Raw genomic sequence first — 17,943 nt, 5'->3', positions numbered from 1 at the left:
GATGGACTTGAGGGTCAATTTCCAAAGACGAAATTACCAAACTGACCCTTTCTTCTTCTGCGCGTCAATTGAAAAAGGCAGCGAGCGCCTAACGTTTTATTTGAAGCCATTGTTTGTTTCTTTGCTTTTCCAAAATCTCAACGCACATTTCTTTCTATTTATAAACTATTATCTCAGATTGATTAACGGTCTTGCTCTTTTCAATTCTTCTACAGATTCAAATTCTCATTACAATCCTCCATAATAATTTTGTATAGCTTTTATGTATGGTTGTAGCACCCATTACCTCGTTTCCCCATTCGATTTTATCGAGTAATTTTTGTTCTTATTCTTCTTTATGAGTACTCTCAGTTTTCTTGGACATTCAACAATGAAACCCACTTGTAGAATCCTTTTTAATTGTCGAAACTCCGCCATTTTCGGGTTCCCGCCAGCAAAATGCGTTAATGGAAATTCAGCCAAGTTATGCCTTAATTTTGAGCGGAAAGCCCAATTTCACACCAGTCCTTATCATAGTTTTTCTGGTTTTCGACGTATTGTTGATGATGCCCGCAAAAAGTTTCGGGTACCCAATTGGAGTTTTGGCCAATCTGGGGTTATTATATCAAGGTCTAATGATGTTGGGATGAGAAATAGGGTTGTTTCTGTTATTGCTAATGCTTCATCTTCTAGGTTTAGGGATTTCTCAACATCGGTCGAAACCCGTGTTAATGAATCCAATTTTGAGAGGATTTATGTTCAGGGTGGTGTAAATGTGAAACCTTTAGGTGTTGAAAGAATTGATAAAGATGAGAATGTTGTTGGAGGAGGAGAAGAAGATTCTGGGGCAGAAGTTGTTGGTGAAAAATTGAATGTAGAGAATGAAGGGGAGCTCAAGGTTGAAAGTCCTAAGAGGGAGGAATCTCAAATTGAGAAGGAAGCATGGAAGTTGTTGAAGGATGCGGTTGTTACATATTGTGGGAGCCCTGTGGGAACTGTGGCTGCAAATGATCCGAATGACAAGCTGCCATTGAATTATGACCAAGTCTTTATTAGGGATTTTGTTCCTTCTGCACTTGCTTTCTTGCTCAAAGGAGAAGGAGAGATTGTTAGGAACTTTCTCCTCCATACCTTGCAATTGCAGGTAGTTTTTAATGCCTAATATATTGTTATCTTTCTTATATCAATCATGGTTTTTTTCTCCTGTTCTGATGTTTTAAGTGTTTTTTTTTTGGCTTTCTGTAGAGTTGGGAAAAAACAGTTGACTGCTATAGCCCAGGGCAGGGGTTGATGCCTGCAAGTTTCAAAGTTAGAACTGTTCCTCTTGATGGCAATAATTTTGAAGAAGTTCTTGATCCAGATTTTGGTGAATCTGCAATTGGTCGTGTTGCTCCTGTAGATTCAGGTTGGTGTATGCGAGTTTTAGTATATGTGTGCTATACTAATAAACTATTTTTTGTCATTGTCTGATTTGCAAACCATGTTTTCCCAGCAATTTGTAATGGGATAGTCATTTTGTACTGATTAAAATTGCCCTTTTTGAAAATGTATTTTGTTTAACATATACTTGACCATGTAATTTTGGATGTGTTTTGACTTGTTATTTCTGTTTTGATACGTCCTTATAGGGTTATGGTGGATTATTCTATTGAGGGCTTATGGAAAAATCACTGGTGACTATGCTTTACAAGAAAGGGTAGATGTTCAAACAGGGTTAAAAATGATTTTGAACTTGTGTTTAACTGATGGTTTTGACATGTTTCCTTCACTGTTGGTCACTGATGGGTCCTGCATGATTGACCGGCGCATGGGTATTCATGGTCACCCACTTGAAATCCAAGTGAGTTCCTTCTGTATGAATTGTTTTTCAAATGGTCAGATAGTTTGTGTTAGACATTACTGGGGACTGAAGTGGGTTTAGTTCTTGTTCTTGTTCTCTTCAAATGTTAATTTTCCACACTTTTTAATATTCTGATTTTATTCTCATAGTTGTAACTTCTTTCACTTTGAGCTGCTAACTAACACATTTTTAGCTGTTTGAGACATTACTAAATGCTCTATTCTTTCCAATGATTTTACAGTTAATTTAATTATTCCTTTTTTATTGCTCTATGAAGATCCTATAAGGAGCTTAGGGTGGGTAATTGGCAATGGATTTTGAATTAATACTTTAATTGCCTTTACAATGTTTACCTGTGCCTTTGCATTGCCTGTTCCTATTACTAATCATGCCTTTGTAATGGACAGTAACATATCTTTCTAAATGATGTTTATCTGAATTTTGGCTTACTTTTTTCTATGATGACTTCTTTCAGGCCTTATTTTACTCAGCTCTACGCTGCTCCCGTGAGATGCTTTCTGTGAATGATGGATCCAAGAATTTGGTGAGGGCCATCAACAACAGGCTAAGTGCTCTGTCATTCCACATTAGAGAATATTATTGGGTCGATATGAGAAAGATCAATGAGATATATCGGTACAAAACAGAAGAGTACTCTTTGGATGCTACCAATAAGTTCAATATCTACCCTGAACAAATTCCTTCATGGCTAATGGATTGGATTCCAGAGGAAGGTGGATATCTCATTGGCAATTTACAACCAGCTCATATGGATTTTAGGTTTTTCACCCTTGGCAATCTCTGGTCCATTGTTTCATCTTTGGGTACTCCTAGGCAGAATGAAGCTATACTAAATCTAATTGAAGCCAAATGGGATGATCTTGTGTGTCATATGCCCCTTAAGATTTGTTATCCTGCCCTCGAGTCTGAGGACTGGCGTATAATAACTGGCAGTGACCCTAAGAACACGTAAGCTTACGGCATCATATCCATATTTGTTACAGCTAAAGGATTTCAGTGCTTTGATTTTTGTTCATTACACTAACATATGCTCGTCTCATACAGCCCTTGGTCATATCACAATGGCGGGTCTTGGCCAACACTTCTGTGGCAGGTAAGACTGGATTTTGTTTCTGTTACACCAGTTCTGTTTGTAGATGGATTTAGAAATTGGGACCTTTATGAATTTTTCCTGATACACAATTGATTTGTATTACTCAATCCATTGGTTTTTAACTTCCTCTAGCTGGATATTGATCATGAACAGCTTATGTAACCATTTGCCTTTGTTGGTTTTTTAATTTGTGAGAACAAAAGGTCTTGCATCCATAGTTTGTTTTTGCTTTAGAGATAGAGACCTTGCGGGAACAGAAAGGTTGTTATTTTGTGTTTAGCAAAGCCATAATCTCACCATAACTTTTTTATGTTTGCAGTTCACACTGGCTTGTATCAAGATGCGAAAATTAGATCTAGCTCGAAAAGCAGTTGCTTTGGCTGAGAAGAGGCTTTTAGTTGACCATTGGCCTGAATATTATGACACCAGAACAGGGAAATTTATCGGAAAGCAATCCCGACTTTACCAAACATGGACCATTGCTGGGTACCTTACATCTAAAATGCTCCTTGATAATCCAGAGATGGCATCCTTATTATTCTGGGAAGAAGATTATGAGCTTCTCGAGATTTGTGTTTGTGGACTTGGCAAGACTGGAAGGAAGAAGTGCTCCAGGGTTGCTGCTAGGTCTCAGATTCTTGTTTAGTGACACTAATTCTTTAAAGGGCAATGCTTTTTTTCTTCTTTGGGCACCATCTCTGCAGATTTGGCTGGTGGAGACTTCTCACACAACCATGGGTAGTAGCAACAATGGTGCCATATATGACATTCTTCTACTTTTTAAGGGTAGAATGTCTTTACTGTACAGCCGCCACACATTCGAGTGTAGGGTATAAAAAAGATTTGCTAAAGAACAATTTTTAACATTTTCAAATAATTATACTTCTGATACACATTTTGTACTAGAATAAATCCTTTGGCGATTCGATCAAAATTCTAGTTGATCCAATTGCAGTAAAGTGTTGGTAGTAATACTCAGTTTCACTTTGAATGTACTGAATTGTGCACCTGGACTTGGTGGTGTAAGATTTGTACATAGATTGTTTATTAATAGTAACACATATTTATTAATAGTTATTTGCTTTATTTTCTGTTCAATGTTGATTGATTGTTAATCCATAATATAGCCCTGACTATTATTTCATGTAAATGCTTAAGCATCATTGTTATGAAAATGTGGTGCTAGCTGATCTTGGAGAATACAGAACTGTTCTAAAAAAAATGAAAACAAAACTATTACTGAGTTGAGATGGCCTCAACTTCTTCATGCTAAAAGCCTAAAACCAAAACCATCACCTTACTTGGCCGAAGCACCATCATGTTTAGAGGAGCCCTCGTCTTATCTTGTAGTCACTGACTGTCAAAGTTAGAGGATGCCCCTTCCCATCATTCTCTGGGATTCTGCATCCAACTGTTGCTTCTATCTTCTGTTTTCTTGCTAAGTATCCAAGCTGAGCGCCCTTAGGTCCGCCGAACTTCTGAAGCATCGTCAAGGATATTGACAGATCAAAGTTGTGCAACATGTTTGAGTTTGTCCCTTGATCAATTGGAGCAATAGTATCAATCAATTTTCCAGCATCAGCTGCAGCTTCTAATGCTGCTGTTGTAGCTTCAATGCCAATTTCTTTTGTTACTTGGTTCTCTTTGTTAGTTACTTCCTCCACAACATCAGCCTTGGCAACATAGTAATTTCTTGATCTGGTCCATCTCCTTGAAAAGGGATCATATCCAGCATCCCCAGCTTTCAAACTAGTACCTGCTGGCCTCAATTCTGAGGCATTTTTGAAATTTTCAGCCCTGTTTTTCTTGTTCATCTCAGATAGTCTAATAGCTTTGACATCTTTAACTCCAGCTTGCCTTGATGCTTCTAGTTCTTGGAGCCTGTTCTTGATCTTCTCAGCTTCCACCCAATCAGATTTACTTTCAGCAACTTCCAACCGATTCCTAAGTCGATCCTTTTCAACAGCAACATTTAATGGCCTTGATGAGGCATGTTTCTTCTCCTGCAACATTTGCTTCACAGTAGTTGCTGAGTACACAAAAGAGTGAGCATTTTGTATGGCGTCCATCTTTTCTAACACATCTCGTTTTAGAAGCATCCGCCCTCCACTGCGTTTTACTTCTCTAGCCCAGTGCTCAAACTCCTCTTCACTTGGAGGAGAATCCGAAATCATTGCCATCTGCCATTTGGTAGCAGAACTTTCATTGCCCCAAAAACAAACCAAGTATTTATGTGTAATTTTTCCCTCTAGCTTGTACTCTGAGTTCTTGTGTGATGAATCAACACTCTGCACCATGCAAAGCCTGTAGACAGGTCCAGTTGTAGACTTCCCAATCCCAACTCTCACAAAGCAACCAACAATCAAATCCTCAAAGAAAGGTTCCATAAGCCACTTTGCTAGCTTAGACCTTTGAATGGTAATGCCCTTTATATCATCATATGATGGTGGCTCTGAACCAGGAAATCCCCTCTCATCATCACTGTCAACCCTTTTGTCATCTTCACTATCAGAACCACTTAGATTCTCCCCATCACTAGAGGAGGAGCTACTCAAACCCTCTGAAATAGGAGCTTTCTTCTTAATTGTAATTGAGCTTCCAACACCCTTTGAATCCTGCTGTTTCAGACGTTTAACTCTCAACTGATTCAAAGCACCATCCACTGCAGCCGTCCTATCAACAGTTCTTGCAGATGAACGTGAATTGTATGACAATGTAGGAGGTAAGGTATCTTTTTTGGATACCATTGACCTTGGAATGTGCAACTTCAATCTCAATTTCTTCTTTAAACTTTTGTCATCTTTCTTAATTGCTCTTTCAGATAAAATCATCTCTCTTTCAAGCTCAGTCATCTCTGCAAGCCTCTTCTTGTCCTCCTCATTCCTGTAAAGATCACTCCCAGCATCAGACTCTTCACCTTCATCTGAACTGATTTCGCCATTGCCTTTCTCACTGCCTTGAGTAGGTTCCTTCCTTTTCTGCAAAGAAGATTCAGATGCATCAATATCTGAATCTTCTTCATCCATGGAATCACTTCCATCATCATCCACAGGTATCCTTCTAGATGGTGGAATTGCATGCCTGTTTCTCATGGCTCCTGTTGTTCTTCCCGCTGCCTCCAGTAGCAAGTTTTCCAAGTCTGCCATGGCCTTCCTCCTTTTCTCAAATGCTATAACTCAACAATGGTGACTCCAACTCTCTCTCCTAAAAAAAAAAAACAAAATCAGATTAAAAACCCACAGAGCAGAAGACCTAAAACCAAGCTCTTTCTGAATAAAAGAATGAAAAAGTTCAGAAAATACTGAAACAAATGCCCATTGTTAATGCCAAAAATTTAACACAAATAACTTTAACACTGCCTGCACTTGAAGGAGTGCAGAAAAACCAAATGGACATACAAAACAACGAACAACTGAAAAAACCTGATAGAAACACGAAATAAAGGATCAAAAAGGAGCCAACTTTAAGAGAGAGAAAAAAATCCTGTTTGGTTGCTGAGAAAGTTTTAAAGAATAAGCTAAAAAATAATGGGTGGATGAAAATTTTGCCGTAACAAGTTTAATTTATTATCATCATCATCAGTATAAGGAAAGGTAGGAGATGAAAAGAAAAAGAGGAAGTGACCTGGGTGTTTGGGTGATGAAGAAAGAAAGTGCGAGAAAATGAGAGAAAAAGAAAAGAAAAGAAGGCGGGGGTGGCGAAGGAGAGGAGTTTGTACTTTGTGGCGCTGCTTATGAATGTGTACAGCTTTCACTCGATTATTTTTATACCACCACACGTCCGCATTGTATAACCCCTGTTCGCTCTCGCACCCGATTGTTTTTATTTTACAACGTGTGTGTCTTTCTCTTCTCACAATACTATATTACCCTTTACTCTAGGCCTATATTCCCTGGGCTGTTTGGTAACTCAGGATTAGGAATTTAAAGCCCAGCCCATGTTTAGTATTGCATCTTAACTCTGAGTTAATTTCACAAATGCACAAAAACAAAAAAAAAAATAACAAAAATACGGTTTCACGGAATTTTAAATATTTTTACGATTTTTTTTTCATTTTATTTACATAAAATACGGTCTTTTATGTTAAAATTTTGTTCATTTGTTGTTAATTTTTTGTTATATGTATGTTATTTTTTGTTGTTATTTTGATGTTATTTTTATGTTATTATGTTGTTTTCTGTTAATTTTATATTGTTTTTGTGTTATTTTTTAAAAAACTGTAAAAATATAAAAAAATATTTTTTGAACGTAAAAATGTAAATATTTTACCAAAAAAAAATGATGTCTTATCTAATTATTTTAACGAATTCATTTTACTATGGGCTCAACGTTGAGGTAATATCCACCTCACCTCAGCTCTTGATAACACAAGAGTTTCATTTCTAAGGAAAGCTTACCGAAGATACACAGGAAGAACAATCGTGAAGTCTACCCGCCTCTGCTCTTCATCTCCTTCCTTCCATCAACCAATTCTTGCTAAATCAGGTATCTCTCTCTCTCTCTCTCTCTCTCTCTCTCTCTCTCTCTCTCATTTTCTGGTTGTGTGATTTAATTGGGGATGAGGGTTTTGGGAAGTGAAAGATTCTAGATGAGATGCTTTTGTTGATTGTTTCATTAAATTGTGATGGTATGTTTGTTTATTGAATTGAATCTGAGATTTGTTTTGTTGAATATATTTGTGTTTGTATGAATTTCATGAATTGCGTGGAGAAAAGACAATAGTTTAGCTCATATCTTGGTCAATTGGGCTAGGAAGTGTGGTGCTTCCTGTGCTGGTTTGCTTGGGGACGTAGACCCTCTCAAATTGTATCAGAGCTTTTGAAGTTTGAACCAAAAAATTTATCATCTTTCAATGGATTTGTATTGTTATCCAAAATATATAATCTTTAGAAAGTAGTGGCCCTGTAGTGGAGCTACCACTTCCCATATTACCAATAAGTTAAAATAACTAATCTACTATCAAATTATATTTTTACCAGCTACAGAAATTAATTATGTCTCGTAATTATTTGTCTACATGATTTTGGTTACTCCATATATATATAAATCTTACAAATAGAAGTCCATGTGTTTAGTCAAATAACAATCATGATTTTGGTTACTCCTTTTCATCAAGAGAGCTCACTGTTCATACACACACACATATATATATGTATTCATGGCACCAATGATGATGAATTAATAAAGGTTTTAAATATGCACATCATCACAATAATACAGCAGCCTCATATACATAAATATTCAACAGTAATTCATAACAAAGATTAGAAAGAAAGAACAAAAAAATGAAATGAATAAAAGCATATGCTACAGGTTTTTGTGTTGTTTAACAAATAGAGACCAAAGTTGATTCAATAGCTTTATTATTGCCTTGTATATTTGGTTACAAGGTTACGATTTATACTTGGCTATAAGCAATTAAAATTTTAAGGGGCTTATAAACTGTTATTCAAATATGATTTCTTAGATTGGCCTTAAAGTACTTTTCACTTGCTATTCTTCTTAAATGGCGGTATACTAACTTTAAGAAGCCAGAGGTAAATTATATTTAGTAGCTGTTTGCTTGTGGATATTTGTTATCTGTTAGCACTTCTCACAACTTGTGTTTTTTTTTTTATAAATCAACATATGTTTTATTTCAAGACTGCTTTAGAAACTAGACAACATCCCTAAGCTAAATACCTGCAACAAGGCCAACCAAAAAAAGCATTATAGGCCTTCAAAATCGGGTCATCATTGCAAACTTGCACTTACTATTTAGTTTTATGAACATGTGTAGATTGAATTTCATAAAATTAAATATAAATAGAGACAAAGTACTATTTGATGCTAGTGAAGCACCGATTGATGTCAGAGTTGTAATGGTCTCTGAGAAACTTGCACTTGCTATTATTCTAATAAGGTAAAATTAGTTGCCAACTTAAATATGGAGTTATTATTTATTCCTAATTGTTCAATTCACGCAGTTATAAGTGCTCAAATATAGCATCTTAGTTTCAATTTAACCTCACTTTTATTTTTTATTATGGATATTATATCTACATGCTCCCTTTTTATTTATACTTTGTTTTGATATAAAAAATAATTACAAAAACTTTCAAGTTTTTGTGCTGATGTGTTTGTATATGTGCATGTATATTTTAGTGTTTATGTGTTATCTAAGTAATGATGATAGTAAGCATAGGGGTTGAAGTTGAAGTGGGAATATCTGATAGAGATTTCGGTACTTCGAGGCTCTCTTGATCGGTCTTCTCTTTCTCTCTCGCTCGCCCTACACCTTTACCCTTCACCAATCATGGCTTTCATCCTCAACAAAACTACTGTTGCCTCTCAATTGCGCTCTCACTTTCAGGGAGCAAGAAACGATGCCCTTTCCCTCTCGCGTCGCCAATTTCATGTAGAACCAGGAAAGCGCGAACTAGCTCTCTTGGCTGAGGACCCATCTTTAAAGCGATTCAAGTCACATAAGCCTAATGTGAGGCGACTTATGAGAGTGGGAGATGTACTCACTATAGTTGTTGTAGCAGGCTGTTGCTATGAAATATATACTAGAGCAGTGATGCGAGAAGAGGCTCGGAAACAAGCAAATGCAGAAAATTGAAGTGCATAATGATGAGTTTATGTGTGTCTCTCTTTGGCCTTAATAGTTCAGGCAACTATAGCAGGAATATTCTGACTTTCAAATGCAGAAAAAATGGCTACATTTACTTGGTTTGAATTTATGTTTTCTAGCCTCTTTCTTAATAAGATTTGTTGTTGTGGTGCACTTCAAACTTGTCAATGAAAGCAACAAAATGCTTTGTTCTTCTTCAAAAAAAAATGATAGTAAGATGTTAGGACCTAGGATTAGTGTGGTGTTCTAACATATATTAAATAAAAGGGTAATTGAGTCTTTGTATTGAGGGTAGTGTTTTGGAGGGAATTCAATAGTATATATAGAATATTAAGGGGAATTGAGTGGTATGCAATGTTTTGAGTAAATCTCTAATTGCTTCAAAGGGGCCTAAGGGCTCCCTTACTTTGTTATTGAGTTTCTCCTACTTTCAATACACATTTTCTATTGTTTTGCTATTGTTCTACTCCTATTATTGCTACTGTTTTGTTGTGTTCTTGAGCGGAAGATCTTGGGTCTTATCAATTGGTATCAGAGCGAGTGATTTCGGTGGAGGCCGACTACTCGAATGGAGGAATTAGAGGAACAGTGGAGATCGGAGGCTTATGATCGTCCCTCTGAATTTAATACACTGGAGGACCTTGCTTCGCTTTTGGATCAAGTACTTCTTGGGCAAGTAAGGCTACTCCGCCTCTCCAGCGATCTCCGAAGTCATGTCACAACAGGATCGGAGGACAACGAACTCAATGAGTGGATCCACCAAGCTGTGCAATCTGTCCGGGTTCGCAAACAAGAAGGAATACGGAACTGCTACGCGCCGAATCTACTTTCTGGATCTCCTTCACCACTAGAGACGGAGATTGAATGTGATAAAAAGATGGAAATGGCAATACGGGAACACAAACGAGCCTTTGCTAGACTCGACAGTTTCAGCAAACACAAACAGCAGGCAGCAATACAATCGGAGTTCCTAAATGAAGACTCTCTGCCTTCGGCGGCATCACCTGAGATTTTCGATGTTGCGAAGATCATCTCCGATGGAGATGAAGATAAATGGCTAGAGAAAAATCAGCAACGAGATTCGCCGCCTAAAAAGAGGAAGGAAGAGGTGCGGCTGCTGGTAGAGTCGTCTGAGCAGAAAGACTTGTGGGAGACGGTGCCGGATCTGGAAGTTGGCCCATGGGGTTCGCTCGCACAACAGCAACGAACGGCATTAGAGATGAATCAGAATGTTGGAGGAGAAGAAGACACACGGCCAAAGAAGAAAACGCCGATGAAGTCGACGCCGGAGAAGAAAGAAGAACCGTGGTTAGTGCTAGCGGCGGAGGAAGAAGAATCGTTGGTGGTGTCGCTGGTGGTGCCATGGCCGATCACGTCGCTGGCGGGGACGGAGCCGAACCAACCGCGGAGGTCTTCGCCGGAGACGGAGAGGAGAGAGACGAGGTCGCTGGTGGTTTCGCCGGAGATTCAGAGCGTGAAGACTTGGACAGCCGCACAAGCTGGACGGTTGAAGAAGAAGATGGTGGGGAGGAGCTTCTTTTCACCCAAACCCTACCAAGTAAGGCCCAAGCCCAATTCCTTAACACTTAATTCAGCTTTGGCCCACAAGAGAAAAATTAACCCAATGGGTCACTTGTAATTAATTAAATTGGAACCCATCCACTTTCTTCCTATGTCTAGTTTAGTAAGTGAGGGTTTTGGGAACCAAACTCCTTTCTTTATTCCATCTTAAGCCCAGACATTCCAAAGATTATATTGCTTTGACCAAGTTGTGGTCATGGCCCAACTAAACAAAGAAATAAGCCATTTTATTTCTAAAGGAGTGCAACTATGGATGTCCTACCCAAAATATTACATTTACAATCATGAGACAAGAGATGGAAAAGAACACTTGAAAGTGACTTTTTTGCTCATAAATGGTGAAGGTGGTCATGTTAATGGAGGCAAAAATACAATATCTTTGGTGGATGAGAAGTTTAACCTTGGTGCTTTACTAGTACCATTCAAGTATTGGGTTTTTGATAGAGGGCGCCAAACACTACTCCAGCCAACCAAGGGTGCATCAAGGACACGTCAAAATACCACATTACTAACTTGGTTCTTTGACAGAGGTCGCATACAACATAGGGCTCTAGATTTGAGTGAATTCATCAATCACCTTGAGGACAAGGTGAAACTCGGGCGGCCGGTAATGTTAGGACCTAGGATTAGTGTGGTGTTCTAACATATATTAAATAAAAGGGTAATTGAGTCTTTGTATTGAGGGTAGTGTTTTGGAGGGAATTCAATAGTATATATAGAATATTAAGGGGAATTGAGTGGTATGCAATGTTTTGAGTAAATCTCTAATTGCTTCAAAGGGGCCTAAGGGCTCCCTTACTTTGTAATTGAGTTTCTCCTACTTTCAATACACATTTTCTATTGTTTTGCTATTGTTCTACTCCTATTATTGCTACTGTTTTGTTGTGTTCTTGAGCGAAAGATCTCGGGTCTTATCATAAGACAAGACACATGATGGTTAAAGAAAAATACCTTGGAAAGAATCTATATATCTATATAAAGGAGAAGTATGAGGCGGTGACGTGACGGTTCAAAATCACTCTAAAACTATTTTTCCCTTCTCTCCTTAATTTACTCTTTTTTTCTAAAAAAAATACAAGTTCGCATTCGTTCTTGGTTTGCTTAAGTAAGGTGGGATTTAATAGTTGATGGTATTTCGAAAAATACTATTAGGGTGACTTTATGAAACTTTTGGTCGGTTAATATCATCTTTTAGATGAAACTTTTGGCAATATAATAATATGCCATATTTTGGATTATAAACTAGATACTATGCAAATTTTTAATCAATATTTGAATTATACTATTATGTGTTAAAGAACTTTTATTGTTGTTTGAACTATTGATTCTTGAAAAATTATTAACAAATTTGCAATTATTTGTTGTGACAAGTATATTTATAGGAATGGTAAAAGAGATATCATGTCGGATCGGGTTAATGTCGGGTTGAGCTCGAACCAACCTGATTGACATTCTTATATCTATTTTATATAAAGTATACCTATATAACTGAAATTCTTAGTTTTTGAGAATTTTATGGGTGACTTTTAATTTTTATTTAATAAAATAATAAAATATTATTTATCTATAATAAAATAATAATAAATATCCTAAATTAAATATTTGAATTTGAACTGATATTAACAATCACCTCAATTAGCAAACAGAGACTCGCCTGGCCATTTTTCCAGCCAACCCTTTAGCTTAATCCTCAATTCTTCTTCAGATACAAACTTCTCATCCTCTCCTGGTTCCAATAGTACATAAGTTTCTGAGCTTTCATATATCCTTCTCCTTCTCACTGCATAAATCTGACCCCAAAAAGTTACTAAGAAATTTAATGCGTGGTTACAACATCATATATCAAAGTCCAAAAATTGGATACCTTCACTGAAGTTCTGCATTGCCTGGCCATTTTAGGCATTTTTGTATGGATATAACAACTGGGATACCACTCACTAAGTCCTGCTGATCTCAAGTGAAACGATGGCGTTTGAATATGGTAGCTGCTTTGGCTGCAAAACTAGAAAAAAAAATATAAGTAGTTATTTACAATATAGTGAGATATTTAATTAAGGTGATTATTCTTCACTAGGCAAGCGCAGTTTGTTTTGGCGTTATTCAAGTGGAATGTGAAGAATGTGAAGATTATCTCAGTAAGCATTCTGTTTTCCATTTTTGAACTGCTTATTTCCTTGATCTTTACTACATTGAAGTTCTGCTTTCCAATTCACTTTCTTTGTGTTTGATTTCTATTTTTTTTTATTTTAGTCAGAAAACCACCAAACAGTCTCGTCCATGAGATTGGGAGTTGTTGGCGGATCTACTTACAAAACCATCGTCTCTTTGACGCAATTTCACCAAACCCGATTCCTTACGATTTCCACCCAGAAGGAATCCATGGCGGACGATTCGCTCAAAAAAGCCGCCAAACAGCTCCAATCAAAGCCCCCAGTCGTCGCCGGTAAAGATGGTGGCGAACCTCCCGCTACTGGATCAGAAAAACCTCCGCCGCCTCCTCCGCCGGAAAAACCGTTGCCTGGGGATTGTTGCGGAAGCGGCTGCGTTCGATGCGTATGGGATATTTATTACGATGAACTTGAGGATTATAACAAGCTTTACAAAACGGATTCGAAGCCTTCGTGAGAAGAAATCAAGATTGATTTGGTTTTTTATACTTTGAAATTTGTTAAATTAATGTTTTAGTTGAGTTGATTGATTTAATTTTGCTGAAGCACTTTGTGTAAAGATTGAAGTTGAATTTGATTTAATTGAACAATAATAAGGTTTCTGCTTTGTTTTTCTTTTGTATGATCATCATATCAAGCAGGATTTATAAGTTGATGTGTAAACAAAAAAAACTGCATTGGAAGTATGTACAGCATACTGGCATGGTTTGCTTCGAGTTTTCCTGTTTCCCAATCGAATTAATCTCGACCATGATCGCTACTCCATAGAATTTGCTCATCTATCTTGCTGAAATTGTCATCGTCAAGACGCTTCCATGTCTTGATCTGCTCCACTCCCATCCAAGCATTTTCTACTTTACCCAATTCTGCTAATATAACCCTTGCTCTCTGGATTCTAATGCATGGTATACTATATTATTCTTAGAAAAGAGTTTTATGAGAGCAGAATATGATGAAACTTGTGTAAGAAATACAATAACAATAGTTTGAACTAAATGTACAGTAGCATTTAAAACTTTTGTAAAATAGCTCATAGACTTAGTTTGAACTAAATGTACAGTAGCATTAGTTGCAAAAACTGGTGAACTCGGTGGCAAGCAGAGTTGCAATGAGTCCCATCAACATGTCATTCCGTACACGATTCCCTCTTGGAGTGAACCTCCCGGCCACAATTTATACTTAAAGGAAGGTTCTATGACAAATCAAGTCCATGTGTAAGTCCTTTTCTTTTCATTCGTGGAAGAATTGGACTTTTCTGTTGTTCATTAATGGTGCATAGCTGAATTTTAATTTTTGATTCAGATACAAGAAAGGAGCTTATATATTTGGGAGTGTGGACCTCTGCGACTTTGTACTTGAGCATCCCACTGTTTCTCGCTTTCACGCAGGTAGTCTCTTTCATTCCCGTTTCAAAGAAACTTGAAATTGAGTACAGATGCTTAACTTTTTCAACTGTAAAACACTACATTCTATGATTGTGTCAAATGTGTGTGATGATATGAAATTGAAGTGATAAATTGAAAGTTATTCACGTTGGCTTAGTTACCCTATTACAGTAGTGTTAAAGTTGGGTAGAGCAGCTGTTCGTTTAGTGAGTGAGGCTTTATAGTTGCTCCGATCTTCTGAGCTAAGATTATCCCTTTTGAATGAAATATTTGTTTATCGTTTCTGCTATTTGATCAACACAAGAGCATAAATTTGAAAGAAATTCAGCTGAAGTAGAAGTGATTCCTCCACCACTTTCAATCAAATCACAAAACTCACTGAATTTACTCTTTACTTCACTATGATGATGGAAAATTGAAGTTTCACCATATATTTTTTTGGATACAAGACTTTTTTCTTTAGCAATGTGGCAACCAAATATGCAATACTTACAAACTACCAGAACCAAATTTATGGAAGAAATTCTACTCCAACAATCCTTGGTCTTTAGCATTTATATACTAATAAAAGAATATCTGTGAGAGATGCAAATTTCAGCTATAAAATTGAGCCTTTCATCGAAAGCTGGTCGACTAGAAAAATCACTAGAAACATACATCCTCTTGATCTTCCCCAATGTATCATTCATCTATCTTTTGATAGCTTTATGCCAGAGCAATATATCATCTATTGGATGTGAACCAGTTTCACTTTCACAACTTGCTCTGATTGTTTACCTTTTAATGTGGTCTAATAGTGGAAGTAGTTCATTTGTACAGAAAAAATTCTTTGAATATGTATTAAAGCATTTTATTAATTCGGTGCTGCTCTTCCTTAGTTTAATGATCGTAATTATTGGTATATTTTATTAAGTAAAAACAAAAGCAAATGTGCTTTGAAAATAGTTATAGTTAATTCATTTTTTCTTGGGTGTGATGGATCGTAGTTATTGTATATTTATCTTTATAACATCAAGGATTACAGTGTCAATTACTTAGCAATAACAAACTCATTAAATTGTGTTCGATTTATTATATGAATATTAATTTTTAGTTTATTTTTAGATTAGTTTAAGAATAATTTGCGGTTAAATTATCAAGTTTTTTTAAACATTAATATATTGCATTCAATTTACTTTTAATTTGTAACACTATTATTTAGATTAATTTAATATATGTAAAAATAATCTCAAACAATAATAATAAATTTTTTCTTTAATTATTTATTGTATAATTTTTAAATAAAGTAAAAACCACCTACCTAGCATAAAATTAACTGTACGTGCCTCGCACGTAACTTTCTTCTAGTTCCATATAAGTGTACCTATATAACAGAATTCTTGGTTTTTAAGAAATTTATGGGTGATCTTTTATTTATATTAAAAATAAGATAGTTTATTATTAAAAATAAAATGGTTTATGAGAAATTCATGTGTTGCTTTTTATTTATATATAATAAAATAAAATAAAATAAATTCTATTAAATCCAACCAAAAATAGTTGGACTTCCACTCTACCCGCATGACATCCGACACTACCAAAACGACAACTCTTAAAGGCATTCCTCTTCGTCATCTTCGTCGTTTTCATCCCAATTCCACCAGCCCAAGCCCAACTATGTCCCTTTTCATCAGTTGGTAAGTTATAAAAAAAATATATCAATAAGATTGATTGATCAAATTTAATTAGTGTACAATTCAACATATTTGATTTTTGTGTAATTTAGTAACGACTACGTAGTGTTAATCGATTGATTAGGTTTTTTTTTTCCTTTATATAATAATAATTATTATTATTATAATTAATATTTAGTTTTGTACAAGGATAGAACAAAAAGAGGAGCCAGTGGATGTGAACTCCATGGATGATGACCTAATCAGCTTGCTCAACAACTTTTCGACATCGATGCCGGTTCTAGATTGGTACGGTGGATCTGGTGACCGAAACCATTAATTGTAATAATAAGTTGGAAAAATCGAGCGTAACAAGTAGCTTTACAAGGGGGGTTGATGAAGATGACGTGGTGTTGGAGCAGGACTCTTCGTCTGTTCCAGTGCGGAACACCGGTAAACGTGAACGGAGTTTGGACTCTTGTTATTGGAATAACATGCCTGGCATATGTTAAAATTGTTAGACCCAGCTTTTCTTCAAGCATGTGTGTTTAACTTTAACCGGCTGGCCTTCCTGATTGAAAATAAGACTAATTGTATTAGATCAGTAGGGTGTTCATATAATATATATATTAAGTATGGTTTAGATGAGAATGAATGATCACTGATTTACTTGTAGGTTTCGATCACCATCATATAGTATGTTTGTATCGTAGTAAATATAATAATTCAATTAATAATTATTTGTAAAGTAATTATTAAGTCTTTTCCTTTTAATTTTTTTTTTGTTGATGATGCTAATTTATTCATATTTTGATTTCTACAATTTTTGTGTTCAGACCATTAAGGTAATGTTCTACTAGGGGATCTAACGAGTTTCGCCCCTTCGCTAATAGCCTCCAAGAGTTCAAATTCCAGTATTGTATAAATCTTCAATTTGTTCAATTTCTTATATTAACTGAAATTTTTCTATTTTTTTTTTAATTTACAACTTTATTGTTTATATCTTATTAGGGACATTCATAGAAATTTGGATTTCTTTGAAATATACAATTAATGAGCATTACTTTTTTATCATAGTGTGTTTTCCATGGCTGAAAACCTCAATAATCTCTATCATTTGATATCAAATAAAATAAAATTATCATGATGTATACATTATGGTTATTTAATGAGTAATTAGTGTGTTGAAATTGTCAAGCTGATATTTAGAATTGTTTATAATTGAATTATTTCTTTGTCAAAATTAATATTAAGTATATTTATATGTTTATATAGGTTTATCTATTTTCTCTTAGATCAATCATGCTCATATAGCAAAAAAATCATACTCATATAGACATATTATTTTCATTTTGTAATTTAGATCTTCTTAATTATTATTTAGTTCACTTAAACCTTTTCAGATTATGGTAACTAAAGTTTTGTTTCTTTTAGGTACTCTATTACAAAGATCCGTATTACATATATTATTTATTTTTGACTATGAGGAGGTGGATTTCTTTATTGGGAAACATATAGCGTGACAAATTATTGTTCATATATTGAATAATTATTTTTGATTAATGAGATTCATATATATAACTGTGTATATTGAATTCTTTATTCAAATAA

At 35.7% G+C, this 17,943-nt stretch overlaps 3 protein-coding genes across 10 annotated transcripts; 2 read left to right on the top strand and 1 right to left on the bottom strand.

Moving 5' to 3' along the window:
* Window positions 1–4,019, top strand: LOC115718993 (alkaline/neutral invertase A, mitochondrial). Its single transcript, XM_030647826.2, has 6 exons — window positions 1–1,123; window positions 1,225–1,384; window positions 1,608–1,819; window positions 2,295–2,788; window positions 2,885–2,933; window positions 3,253–4,019. Exons 1-6 carry the CDS (start codon window positions 338–340, stop codon window positions 3,577–3,579), a joined length of 2,028 nt encoding a protein of 675 aa, XP_030503686.2. The 5' UTR covers window positions 1–337; the 3' UTR covers window positions 3,580–4,019.
* LOC115718994 (protein RTF1 homolog) lies at window positions 4,016–6,809 on the bottom strand. 2 transcript variants are annotated; one of them, XM_030647828.2, is made up of 2 exons: window positions 6,558–6,809; window positions 4,016–6,137 (listed from the first exon to the last, which is right to left on the bottom strand). In XM_030647828.2, the coding sequence occupies exon 2, from the start codon at window positions 6,077–6,079 to the stop codon at window positions 4,256–4,258; it is 1,824 nt and encodes a 607-aa protein (XP_030503688.2). In that variant the 5' UTR covers window positions 6,080–6,137; window positions 6,558–6,809; the 3' UTR covers window positions 4,016–4,255. The 2 variants fall into 2 exon arrangements, with proteins under 2 accessions (XP_030503688.2, XP_030503687.2); XM_030647827.2 differs by having other exon boundaries at window positions 4,073–6,137; window positions 6,356–6,809.
* Window positions 6,810–7,261: 452 nt separating this feature from the next.
* On the top strand, window positions 7,262–13,910 carry LOC115721345 (succinate dehydrogenase subunit 7B, mitochondrial-like). 7 transcript variants are annotated; one of them, XM_061108838.1, is made up of 4 exons: window positions 7,262–7,418; window positions 13,027–13,108; window positions 13,212–13,262; window positions 13,378–13,910. In XM_061108838.1, the coding sequence occupies exons 2-4, from the start codon at window positions 13,106–13,108 to the stop codon at window positions 13,750–13,752; spliced, it is 429 nt and encodes a 142-aa protein (XP_060964821.1). In that variant the 5' UTR covers window positions 7,262–7,418; window positions 13,027–13,105; the 3' UTR covers window positions 13,753–13,910. The 7 variants fall into 7 exon arrangements, with proteins under 7 accessions (XP_060964821.1, XP_030506483.2, XP_060964822.1 ...); XM_030650623.2 differs by lacking the exons at window positions 13,027–13,108; window positions 13,212–13,262; window positions 13,378–13,910 and adding an exon at window positions 9,118–9,699 and having other exon boundaries at window positions 7,265–7,418; XM_061108839.1 differs by lacking the exons at window positions 13,027–13,108; window positions 13,212–13,262; window positions 13,378–13,910 and adding an exon at window positions 9,109–9,699 and having other exon boundaries at window positions 7,271–7,418.
* Window positions 13,911–17,943: the final 4,033 nt, after the last annotated feature.

This window comes from Cannabis sativa, chromosome 2, assembly GCF_029168945.1.
Source record: "Cannabis sativa cultivar Pink pepper isolate KNU-18-1 chromosome 2, ASM2916894v1, whole genome shotgun sequence".
Classification (NCBI taxonomy): Eukaryota; Viridiplantae; Streptophyta; class Magnoliopsida; order Rosales; family Cannabaceae; genus Cannabis; species Cannabis sativa.
This window is presented reverse-complemented; position numbering and strand designations above follow the sequence as displayed.

Excerpts from the sequence above, each read along its gene's own strand:
- LOC115721345 (XM_061108837.1), top strand. The coding sequence starts at position 10,115 with ATGGAGGAATTAGAGGAACAGTGGAGATCGGAGGCTTATGATCGTCCC.
- LOC115718994 (XM_030647828.2), bottom strand. The coding sequence starts at position 6,079 with ATGGCAGACTTGGAAAACTTGCTACTGGAGGCAGCGGGAAGAACAACA.
- LOC115718993 (XM_030647826.2), top strand. The coding sequence starts at position 338 with ATGAGTACTCTCAGTTTTCTTGGACATTCAACAATGAAACCCACTTGT. Across the intron at positions 1,385-1,607 it reads TGTTGCTCCTGTAGATTCAG|GGTTATGGTGGATTATTCTA; the intron begins GTTGGTGTATGC and ends ACGTCCTTATAG. Across the intron at positions 2,934-3,252 it reads GGCCAACACTTCTGTGGCAG|TTCACACTGGCTTGTATCAA; the intron begins GTAAGACTGGAT and ends TTATGTTTGCAG.